The sequence below is a fragment of the Chlorocebus sabaeus genome, chromosome 21, assembly GCF_047675955.1.
Source record: "Chlorocebus sabaeus isolate Y175 chromosome 21, mChlSab1.0.hap1, whole genome shotgun sequence".
NCBI lineage: Eukaryota > Metazoa > Chordata > Mammalia > Primates > Cercopithecidae > Chlorocebus > Chlorocebus sabaeus.
The window spans coordinates 110,735,910-110,748,846 of NC_132924.1; the positions used below are offsets into that span (position 1 = coordinate 110,735,910).

General features: G+C 41.2%; 1 protein-coding gene across 2 annotated transcripts in view; it reads right to left on the reverse strand.

Annotated features, from left to right (window-relative positions):
* Window positions 1-12,937, reverse strand: part of DGKI (diacylglycerol kinase iota) — a 467,928-nt gene that overhangs the window by 287,208 nt on the left and 167,783 nt on the right. For both annotated transcript variants that reach the window (XM_007983056.3, XM_073009376.1), the window contains exon 3: window positions 12,027-12,122. In XM_007983056.3, the coding sequence (XP_007981247.3) occupies window positions 12,027-12,122 (96 nt within the window). The remainder of the gene's footprint in view (window positions 1-12,026; window positions 12,123-12,937) is intronic.

Consider the following 12,937-nt stretch of genomic DNA (forward strand, 5'->3'; position numbering starts at 1 on the left):
AATCTTAGGAGAAGTCTACACCTTGGAATCCATTTGGGTGACTATTGCATACTGCTACCATCTTTTGGAAATCTTCTTACAATTCAGGCACAGTTATTGAGATATAAAACAAATATTGCAGCCAGTCTTTATAACAAGCATGGTGAAGGGCCTGATAAGTTTGGGTTTGCACAAGTCTAATGAAATGATACTAACAAACTGATGCCCTCAGAGATGCCAGGCGGAGAGTCATGGGGAATGATACTCAGTGTGCCCCCCCATCTAGATTACCATGCAGCTCAGGTATTCCTTCTGCCTCCTCCCTCACGGTCATGATACATTAAAAAGTGTTCCAGCCTAATGAACTTGAAGAAATTCTTAAAAATCCATAATTCTATTTCTCACCCTGGCCCTCATTTTACCCAAGGACACTTCATATTTCATCATTCTTATTATTGAAGTTCACTGTACTTTGTTGCCCTCATTTCTTGTTTCTGCTTCTTTAAAATTTGCCTGCTTGTCTTTTCTCTTATTTCTTTTTCCCCATTTGTTTTTCTATGCTTCTCAGCTTAGAAGTCGGTATACAACCACGGCCAGTCACTAGTTTCAACTCATCATGCAATCTTCCTGGTTTTCGCCCTTTACAGGTGCTTCTGTGGCTGTTCCTTGTCATATTTTTACATGCTCTTCAAGGTTATTATTTGTGCCAGCAGGCCAAAGTTGCCACGTGTCTTATAGTAGAGTAATTGAAGGGTTGATGTGCATGCAAATATGGATATAAACATAATTACAGGTACACAGACACTAATAAGTAGAAACTCATACCATTAGAGCCCTACACACATATACACCCATGTGCATTCACAAATTTCAAGCAGACAGACTTGAGTGAAGATGGGCTAGACCTATTACAGAAGTCATAGCAAAAACAAGTTAATAAAAAACGGTGTTTGTATGTCTTGGTGGCTTTCTCTAGTTCTGAGGTAGCAAATCATGGGTACAGCAGAGATTTGAGCCTTAGCATAAACTAGGAAATCCCAAACACTTTGCCTTTTCAGTTCTTGCTGGTGTGATAGGACCATAAACACAATCTTACTTGTATTATGAATCCTGACATGTTTCTGTTATCAGTTTACTTTGTGGAAATAGAATTATTTTCTTAAAGTTCACAGTTTAATATTTCTAACCAATAAGCTAGAGATATTTGCTTTGATATGGAATTTTATATTTCTAGTTAAGAAGCTGTGGTAAGTTAGTTATCCTTTCACTGCCATTTTTCACATTCCAAGCGATTTGGTGACATAATTAAGGCAGTCTTCCAGCCAATCTAGTCCCGGAAGACCCACAGACATCTCAGTGATTGTTTACTCAACACTGTACCTCCAATTGGTAATGTTTTCACTGACACATACACACCCGCCCATATCATTTTTTAATGAGGACATCATACCCACAGAGATTTGCCAGGAGGCTAGTTGTGTAATATACACATTACCCACACTGTAAACACAGCTCTCTTCTGCCATGCCAAGTAGGTACAATTTCCCCACTTTACAGTTAAGGGAACTGAGACCCTATGAGACTGTGCCACTTGTCCAACAAAGACTAGTTAAGAGTGGAAGTGAAGTCCTTCTAACCCAAAGCCATCTCTATGTGTTACAACTTACTGTGTTTCTCTTTTCTTTGCTAGACTGAGGGACCAAGACTGATGAAGACAGATAAGAAATATGATATTTAACGTGACTGCCCTTTCATATGATCTGTTCTCATGAGATCCCTAGGGGAGCTGACTAATGACAACCACACCATGACCCCGTGTGCCAAGATGGCAAAAAGCAGTCTCTGTTCTCCATGAAAATGAAATAAAATGTGCTACAAAAGGTATGGCACTGGCTAAACAGGGCATAAAACCCTACACAAGACAGCTACCTGCATGTGTTAAATCTCCCTCTAAAAAGCCTTAAAAATGAGGCAGGAATTCAGACGTCCTGGATTGTAAATATAACAATACTTAAATGGCAGGGTTGATCTGGTGACAAGTGTCTGTGTGTGTTTGTGTCTCTCTCTCAACAAGCACCTCATTGAACTCATTCATTCATTCAGTGTTAAGTCAGTCACACAGGGTAACTATTCAGTGTAGTCACTTATCCTCAGTGTGGAGAACACCAGAGAGGACAACAAGGTCAGAGTCCCTGAGCTAAATGGCGCTTACGCTCTAGTGTTGGAGACAGATAAATAAGCGAACAATTTTTAAAAATATGATAGCTAGTAAGTGGTGTGTGCTATAAAAGGTTGAGAGAATGGGGAAGGAATAGAGGGGAGACACAGCCTGACTGTCAGCTTGGCTAGTTGTTTCACCTCACAAGCTCAGTCCTCAACTTTCACCGAGGAAACTGAGGTAGCAGGTGATTCTAAGACTCTCCAAACCTAGTACTCTCAGCTGTCTTTTTGGGTTCAGTTTCTTGGAACCACTATCATTCAAGGAGGAAAGATTATAGTGAACAATATTTATTGAGTGCCTATGATTTGCCAGCCTGCTGTTATATATGCATTAACTCATTTAATTTTCACAACAACCACAAGAAGCAGTATTATCCCATTTTCCAGAAGTAAAACTTAGGCTTAAAGAGGTTAAAACGGGCCGGGCGCAGTGGCTCACGTCTGTAATCCTAGCACTTTGGGAGGCCGAGGCAGGTGGATCACAAGGTCAGGAGATCGAGACCATCTTGGCTAACACAGTGAAACCTCGTTTCTATTAAAAAATACAAAAAATTAGCCAGGCATGGTGGCGGGCGCCTGTAGTCCCAGCTACTCAGGAGGCTGAGGCAGGAGAATGGCATGAACCTGGGAGGTGGAGCTTGCAGTGAGCCAAGATCGACCACTGCACTCCAGCCCGGGCTCCAGAGTGAGACTCTGTCTCAAAAAAAAAAAAAAAAAAAAAAAAAAAAAGAGGTTAAAACAAGGACCAGTGTCACACAACTCAAAGTCTGGAAATCAGGATTCAAAGCCAGGTCATTTGATTCCAAAGCTCACACATTTCATCAACACATCACCTGCACCTCCTTTAATGAAGGCATCAATGCGGGATTTTCCATTTCCTCGTGTTTTTAAAGCATCACCTTCTGAATATCCACCTCGTGAATGAGGCAGGAAACAACAACAAGCTCCTAACAAACAGAGACAATACCAACTTTGGAGGCCAGTAGTGGTTTTGGAGTAACCAATAATGCAAATAACGCTTCCATCAACATTGAGTGCCTCTGAGCAACAGGAGCACTGGTTAAACCCTAGCGCTCTGGGCCCCTGCCCCTGGAAAACACTACAAAAAGAGAAACCATTTCTGTACACCTGGGCATTGCCTAGGTAACATGTAAACCTTATGCTAAATCAGATGCAAATTATTTTTATTACTAGGTGACAGGACCATACAATATCCAATAACAACAGAACTGCTTCACAGAAACACACACCCTTACACAAACACACAAATGCAGCCTCAATCTAAAATTGTCATGACAGAAGAGATGACCATTATTCTCAGAGGTTCAAACTCTAAGAATAAAAGAAGACACATGCATTTTGGCTTAATGAAAGTTTAGTATAAAGGCAAAAGAACTGCACAAAGATAGAAAAAAATCATAAGGTTCTGGAGAGTGAGTAAGCCTCTGTGACTCTTTTTTTCTTTTATCTTTAGGTGGAAGTGAAAAGCCCAATATGATCACTTCAAAAGATTGTTGTTATGGATCAGAGACGAGTATGAGTCCTAGGAAAACTGCAAAGCATTGTGTGAGCATTTCTCAAATACTTTTTCGCTGACTACTAAGAGCCTACAAAATGGCAATGGGTGTTCTGTGGGAAAATTAATGGGTTCCACAATCCCCCCACCATTCCCTCAAAAAAAAAAAAAAGTAGGAAATCCTGCATACCTTATATCTTTCGTTGAGCTTCATAGGACCTATTTATGTATTAAAGTCATTCCGTGTTTTTGAAATGTATGGTCATGAGCTGCTTTTAATGTATAATGCCGTATATTGTTTTCATTTGAGTTTAGTGTTCTCCATAACACAATTTTGGGTAAAAATAAAATGGGCTGTGCAAATAGACAATGGTACTATTGATCCAGGGTCACCTAGAAGTGACAGAATCCTAAAGATCCCTTGGCTTCATAGCCTATGTATACTGTCACTATCCCCATTACATGAAGTGAGAAGTATCAGCACTAGATTCCCCTTTAATATACAGACAGCACTTGGTACCAAAGAATAATTATAACAATCCCCATGACAGTTGTCATAGTAACAACGGGTAACATGTCCTGAGGGTCTACCATGTGTCAGACACTGTTCTAAGTGTGCACGTGGACGATCTCACGGAAATGCTGAGCTATCAGGCCGGACACCTAAAGGACGACATTACCTCCACTGCTGAGAGCACCCCACTCTCTCCCTCTCTCATATGCACTGACTAGGAACTCAGTAGCAGAGCGCGTGTCTGTGAAAATTCTTTTCTTATTTTTGTAGATGGCTACACTTTCCATGAGTCATCTTGATTCATTAGATCCTCAATATCCTAATGGTGAAAAAGGCCCCTGGCAGAGAATGGCTGGCACTCAAACAACTCAAGAGAGCTGGCTTTGCCTCCTGGGCTTTATTGCCACACACGTGGTTCCCTCTGACAGCCTGCACCCAGCTCAGCCAAACTGCCATCTGGGGTGCAGATCATGAGTCTGCTGTGTCAGACAACTGGCATTTGAGGCTGACAGAGCAGGAGCAACATGCAGGCAGATCTTGGTGCATTCTAAGTCCATGCTGGTGCTCCGTGGTATACACCAGCTAGACCCGAATACACAGATGGCCAGAAAGTCCCCAGTAATGCATATCGGGCTCTGATTCTCTCATCTTCTCACCCACACACACAGATGCATGGGAACCAGCATTTTCACAAGCTGCTGCCTGGTGCTCATTCTTCCTGAGATGAAACAGACAAGGTATAACTGGACTCAGAGTCATTTTCATTTTTAAACAGCAGAAAGCTGAAAGTTTCCTTCAAATAGGGCAGAGAGCTATGACCCTTGTACTCTTCTTGAAAGTTACTTCCAAGAATCTAAGGACATGACCAGCATTCCTGTGAGTGAATGTTGTGATACCCCATTACAGACAATGATCAGGCTTCTGATTCACCAATAAGAAGACACAGCTTGTGAGATGAGATCACAGAATGGGTTACTTTGATTTGTCCCACTCAGTTGTTCCCAGTCATGACTTGGTAAGAATACGGATGCTACACACAGTAGCAAAATGACAGGTGAAGGTGTTAAGAGTCTTCGTGTTGGGATAGACAGAATCATCCCAAATGTAAGGCCTTGTTAAGCCAAAGTCCAACCAAATCTGCAATTAGCTTGTTCAACTCCATGACATTGAACCATAGTAAGTACAGAAGAGGAGGAAAATGAATACAAACATTTGTTAACTGATTTTATCCCTCTACTGATTCTGAGAGGTAGATTTAATCACCACTATTTTACAGAGGAAACTGAGGCTTAGACAGGCAGGGCAGAACTTGCATTTTTATCTAGATCTTTTTGTCTCTGGATCTGTGAAGCTCTTGCCCTACAATCCTCCAACTCTTATATCACACGGCCTCTCTGACACAATTCATTCACTTACTCAATAAAACTGTATTTGGCAAATTGCAAGCAACATTAGAAGGAACCTGAGAATTAAGGCCAGGTGTCACAGGTGGGGTTAGGCCATTTTCACCAAACATTATCTACAAGGAAAAGATTAAAGCAAAATACAAGAACAAAACAATAACAAAAGCAAAGCAGCACCTATTAGCTGGTCCACGAAAAGAGGGTGACATGAGCACATTTAAAAATAGAGAAGATATATCTGGTAACAGCATCCTGAAATCTGACAGTTCCATTTTTCCTCTTACACAACCTACATGCTCACCTCACCATCTACCTACTCTGCTCCCCACAGCTCCCAGCTTCTGACACCAACCTGCCTGTCTGCTCACTTACACCGCAACCACATACCACTCAACCTAAACACTCAAGACTGCTGTAGACGCACCTGTATGCGTACGTGTCCATGAGCCTATGTAATGGTGATATCTGCTTGGTTAGATAAGGTAACTCGACTTATAGAATGGCTGCTATATTAGCTTCCTAGCACTGCCCTAAGAAAGCAAAGAAGTCATAAAGCTCTGGATAGTGAGTAAGCCTCTCTGACTCTTCTTTATCTTTAGGTAGAAGTGAACGGCCTCGTATGACCACCCCAGAAGGTTGTTGTTACAGATCAGAGATGATGAGTATGAGTCCTAGGAAAACCGCCAACATTGTGTGAGCATTTCTCATATACTTTTCCACTGACTACTAAGATCCCACAAAACGGCAATGGGTGTTCTGTGGGGAACCCAAACTGGGTAGCTTAAAACAACAGAAGTGTATTCTGTCACAATCCTAGAGGCTAGAAATCCAAAATCAAGGTTTCGACAAAGTTGAACACCCTTTTGAGGGCTTGGAAGGAGAATGAATTTCACGCCTGTCTCTTAGCTTCTGAGGAGAGTCACAATCCTCGGAGGGCCTCGGCTTGCAGCTGTATCACTCTAATTCCTGCCCCTGTCACCACATGGCCCTCTTTGTGTATCTCTGTGTGTCCTCTCTTATAAGGACACATGTCATGCTGGATTAGGGCCCACCCTACTCCAGTATGAACTCATCCTAATTAATTACATCTGCAACAACCCTATGTCCAAACCAAGTTACATTCTGAGGTACTGAAGTCCTGAGGCATCAGGACTTCAACATACCTTTTGGAGTACGCTATTTAGCCCATCGCAGCCACTACACACCAGATGCGAGAACCAGACCGCGGTTTTCAGTGCCGACACTGTTTCTGAAGTGGATCACTGTCTCTCTACCCTGACAGTGAACACAATCATCTGTAGATCTGGTTGTTTGTTTTTGACATCAAGCTCAGTCCCACTCCCCAGAGATCCTGATGCGGTATCTTCAGAATGGGAACCAACACTTTAAAGGTAAGATTAAAAGGTAAAATGGCATAATTGACTATAATGCTCATCCACAAATAAGATTCACTGTGGTCTATCTCAGTAGCAATACTTTCAATCAGGAAACTGAGGCAAAAAGAGGCAAAATGATATGTCCCAACTTTACTCAGTACATAAATGGAACAGCAGGTTTTCAAACCCAGGTCAGTCCAACACAAAGTCTATTTCCTTCGGACCGCCCATGCTACCCATATGTGCCTATTCAGGTCCGTATGATCACGGTGGGTGTACAATTTGCATATCAAAGTAGGCAAGTTTCTTTCAAGTCTGAGTAGGTGCACACTGGTATGGACTCCAGGGATTACTACCAGAGGGGTGAGCTTCTTTAGGTACAAATATTTGGCTAAACATGTTTGTATAGCCTAGCCCCAGAGCATGAGAACAGTTTCCATCTGGCTGTGCCCGCTAAATGGTGAGGCACCAGGGACTCAACCCAGCTCACAAACACTGGCAGAATAAATGAGTGAATAAATGAATAAATGTACATAAAAATAAATGTCACCAAACAACAGTGATTCTGGCTGGAATTTTATTTCAGGTTTCCCGTGCCCATAAGCAGGTTGGGAAACAGTGATCTTTCTACTTCAATTTCATTACTTTTGCATCCTTTTATTTTATCTAGACCAGAAAAAGAAACAGTTGCTAATTTGGGAACCTTCGCCAATTGGGGAACAAATTTAATTCCATTACGTATCTGCTCACAGGTATTCTACAGTATTAAATGTTGCCACCAGAGAACTGTAGAATAGGAAAGGTCACGTGGTTTAGCCCTGACGCTTGGGAACAAACTCTCCTGCAGCTGTTCTAGGGTTTTGGAAGTCACTGCCTTGCTTTGCTTTCAGTACCCTCCAATATCAGTCCCCAAATACCAATCCACATGGCAGCAGGAGGTCCCTGCTTTGCAGGACAGTTTCAGTTTTACACAGATCATTATTAACAGCAGCCACTTTCACCCTCAAAAGTGTCTTGGTTTAGACAACGTATTATATAGTCACACTTCCTAAGCCCACAAGTATTTATAATATGCACTCCAAGTTTTGGTTCAAAAAACCTATTTCCACTTTTCTCTGACACGTGCTCATGCACGGCTCACGACTGCCACCTCCTTTGTACAGAGCTTGCCCCACCTCTGAGTTTGCTCGTGTTCCTCTTCCCTGCCTGAAACGCTCTCCTTCTTCACACTCACTTATGTCAATCTTACCCATCTTTCAAAACTGAGCTCAAACCCCATTTCCATGAAGCTGCCTCTGTCTGCTTCAACCCACACTGACTTCTTCCTTCTCTTAACTTCTACTTGTGATATTTGCTTTGCTAAAATAGGAAAGGAGTGAAAGGCACATCGTAGATGATGGATTTACTCCTCCCCTGAGCACTCTGCCTGTATTTTGTTTAGGAGCCTGCAGGTAGTACCTGGTTATGGTAATTTAGTCCCAGCCCCAACAGGTAGGCTTTCTTCAAAGGTGGTTCATTAAAAGAAATTAGAATATAAATACATGATCTGCTTATGCATACTTCCCCCCCTCCCCCAAAACAAAACAAAACAAAAAAACTGTTGTTCTAAGAAAACTGCAAACAGAGCATTTAAACTAAAGACTTGCCTGGAGAACTCTGTGTCTGACCTCTTGCCCAAAGCAGCTGTGCTTCCCCAACTACAGCATCCTTGAAAGATGGCCAAACATGTTATCCACAAATACACATCCCTCCAGTCAATCTCTCCAGGCACCTTGTTCCCTTACTGGGAATCTCGGACTGACTAAATGCTTTCTTATCATACGGTATTTCTCAAAGTTAGGTTTGCGGACCATCTGCACCAGAATTATTTGAGGTGCTTGTTAAAATCACAGACTCTCAGCCAGGTGTGGTAGCTCACACCTGTAATCCCAGCACTTTGGGAGGCCGAGGGGGGTGGATCCCCTGAGGTCAGGGCTTTGAGCCCAGCCTGGTCAACATGGTGAAACCCCATCTCTACTAAAAATACAAAAATTAGCTGGGTGTGGTGGCTTGCACCTCTAACCCCAGCAACTCAGGAGGCTGAGGCAGGAGAATCCCTTGAACCCGGGAGGCAGAGGTTGCAATGAGCCGATATCACACCACTGCACTCCAGCCTGGGCAGCTGAGCAAGACAACATCTAAAAAAAAAAAAAAAGGAAAAATCACAGACTCCCAAGTCCAACTCCAAGCATACTGAATCAGCATTTGGAGCAAAATGGGAAACAGGAGCGTGCATTGTTAGGTTTCCAGGTAATGTTTGTTTATTGTTATAAAGCTAGAGTCGGTGGATTCTACCTCTATGACTTTTCCATTTTTAACAACAAATAGCAAGTCACTTCGCTTTTCTTCAAATTAACTCTTCAAATACTGGAAGACATCTCCCTGCCTTTGCTCCTAATACTCAGTTGTAACCCATGTAATCTAACATTTCTTTACAACAAGCTTCCATCCCCTAAGCCAACCTGGGCACCCCGCTCTGGGTCCTCTGCTGCTTGCTGATGTCTCTCTCAAAATGGGATGCCCAGAGATGACACGCACCTCACAGTGTGAGGTGGGGAGAGAGACTGAGAGGATTTTCAGTGCTTTCAGTACACACTGCCAATTTTGTGAAGGACAGTGTATCTACTTATACTCCTGGCAACTGATGATGAGCCCGTCCATTTCAGCCTAACCCAACCAGCAGTTAAGTATTACCATTTTATAAATCTTTGCTAATTTAATAGGCACATGAAGTTGACCCCTGAGTTGTTTTAATTGGGATGCCTTTGTATTCTTCAGATATCTATTGGCAATTGGTAGTTCTTTTGTAAATTTTCAGCCCTCGTCCTTCCTGGGTTTTTTCTTTTTTTGCCTTTAATTCATTAGGTCAGTTGCTGAGCCAAGTATGCCCTTTCTATGTATCATCTCACCAAATCCTCAAAACAGCGTTTCCCCCACTTCATAGGCAAAGAAACTGAGCTTTAAGAAACTTACAGAAGTTAGGTCTTCAGCTTCCTCACTGATTTATTCCTTCATTTAACCAACTTTTTTTTTTGGAGGAGAGTTCTTCATCTTTCAGACATTTTGTAATATAAGTTAATAGGGCCAAGTACCTGGTATGAAATTATGAGGAAGCTTCAGAAGGAAACTGGGAACGTTCTCAACTCTGTTTCTTCCTACTTCCAGCTAAAATTTCCTTTATTCCCTTTGTTGCTTTTCCTGGCCTAAAGGTATTAGTGAACAAGTAATAATCGTTCAGTGGATAGCAATGCTATTTACTGACAGAAGGTTTAAGGAGAATATATGTATCTATTCATATATTTGCCAAGAGAGGTAGCCATCCCCTAAAAAGTAACAGAAAGGGATTAAAGGGAGCAATTTGGAAATAAGGGATAACTCTGTAAAAAATCATAGTCCATCATAGAAATTGTTCAAAAGTATATATGCAAGTAATACTGGCTTCCATTTTATATTCTCTTAAATCCCAAGACCAGTGTTTACGCAATTAACTAAGACCCTAATGTTAATTCATTATTTACAGCATTTTAGTCCAAACAGCTGAGATTCTCATGGATTTGGTTAATTTAATCAAATTTCATGCAATTATACTTTAATTAAAAATACATATGCATAAAGTTGAAATCCTGATATTTAAGTCAATTAAATTTACAACAAAATTAGAAGAGATGCAAATGATTAATTACAGACCTACAAACAAAATTAAAAATAATTTAATCCTACTCTCCATTTTAGAAGGTAGCCAAGGCCCACAGGTCACAAGTTCTCAATGTCACACACTGAGCAGTAACATTGCGATTCAGCTCCAGGTTTCCCGACTTCCAATCCAGAGCCTGTTCATCTGGGTCTTTCCCTGACATTGATTCCCAACTTCACTTAAACAGGCCCTGTTCTCCCCAGAACACTCAAAACTCTCCAAATGAAACTTACAAACTAGTAGTTAAAACAGCTAAAGCAACGAAAAAGATCCTGGTTCTGGGACTTTATGCTTTCAGGCCTGGTTAAAATCATTGGGGGCTATACACATTCTTCCATAAGCTTTGATGGAAACTCAACTTATTCCATATTAGTTATTAACAAACACATATTCCTTCACAATTTCAAGGCCCTACATTTTGCTGCAAATACTTCTTTCACGTAATAAACAAATATTTTTTTTTAAAAGCATTATATGAATTCTGGTGCTCATTTCCCCAAAAAAGAAGGAATACATCTTTTCTTTCTTCTTTACTATCCTAAGCTTCCCATTACTCTCTGTTTGGACCCACCATTTAAAACTACACACAAACTTTAAGTTCAATTTCTCAACACTATGGTTTTGATATCTCCACAGTGCAGCACCTGGCAGCCACACTTACCTCACAACATAAAGGGAATATTAACCCTCTAAATAGATTGTTCTAAATAGTGACACAAAGCAAATTTTAAACAACAAATGTTACTCCAATTGACCTGACTGTTGATTGTTTACATTATTTCTAGAATTGGATCCTCCAGAACTTGGTCTGGATTATTTGTTCGCCTACACCCATTCCCAGCACAGATGTTTCCCTGTCTTTCCACCTTCACCCATCAGTAAAGCCCCCACTGTGGCCACTCCCCTACAGACAGAGCCCCTTCCTCCGCACACAGGCCTTGGCCTCACCCAAACAAACCCTCCACAAGCAGACACTACTTCATACACATTTACCCTCTACCCCACCACCAACACACAAAAACCTACCCTGGGCATCATTATAAAGTAACACATGACACCAAGGCCTGGCCTGCATAATAGAACCCTAAAACCATTACAAGTGACAACCTGAAAGCCATGTTAACTTGAAAAACTCTCTCTCTGTAAACCTTGAAAACATCCAGGAAGCTTTCCATCTCACAGGGACAGGCTCGTTCAGACCTCCCCTTGGAAATTTAGGCAAGGTGACCCCTCTATTCATTCAGATCCACAGGCCTTCCCCCAACAACACAGAGCCCACACTCACTGCAAATCTGACTTGGCAGTTCTCCTCTCCAAGGTAGCATAGGTCTCCCGAGACGTTGGTCTCCAGCCACAGGTGTTCTCCATTCACGGCATTCTCCTGCAAGGAAAAGACCCACCTGACATCAATTTTTTTTTTCCAGGGACAAGGAAGACTATTTCAAATTTAGATTTGGGATACAAGAAAGTTAGTGAAACAAAGGAGCCTAAACATTCCTCATCTGACCACTCAAAGTACTGCTAGAGTTGATTCTACTGAAATTCTAAAAAGGGAGAAATGTGTTTGGAAAAACTTTGAGCTATAACTAAAATAGACATTAGGTTTATAGCTGCTTTATCCATGGTGGTGGTCATTTTTGAAACATACTCAACAAACGGGGAAAAAACACCTCGAAACAGTTTGATGTCAAACTTTATTCACCAAGTCCACCACTGCAAATTTCATGACAACTGAGACTAAAATTATTTTAAAATTTGACTTTGCTCAGTGAATAAGCTTAACAAATTAGCTAAAAAAGAGGACGGTAGCATTAAAGTATTTTAAGTAAAGACAGTTTGAAAACACAGTTATACCAGTAACAGGTAAATTATATTTCTAAGGGCAGAGGCTTCTTAAAACTAAGTTCCTGTGTACTCAAAGCATAATAAGTTTCTACTAATTCACATCTTACTAATTCAGTAAGGTCTTCACCCAATTACTTCTCAATTTTTCAAACTAAATGTTATTGCTTCTAAAAATATTCATATACTTTGGATGGGGAACAGAGCTGCTAGAATGTATGACCTGATGAGCAACAATCCTATTTTACAGAAATGTGTGGAAAGGGGGAAGTAAACTTTTTTTTTTCAATAGTATGATGAATAGAATTCCATATTCCTTCTTATGGGATACTACCTTGGAAATTATACATTTAT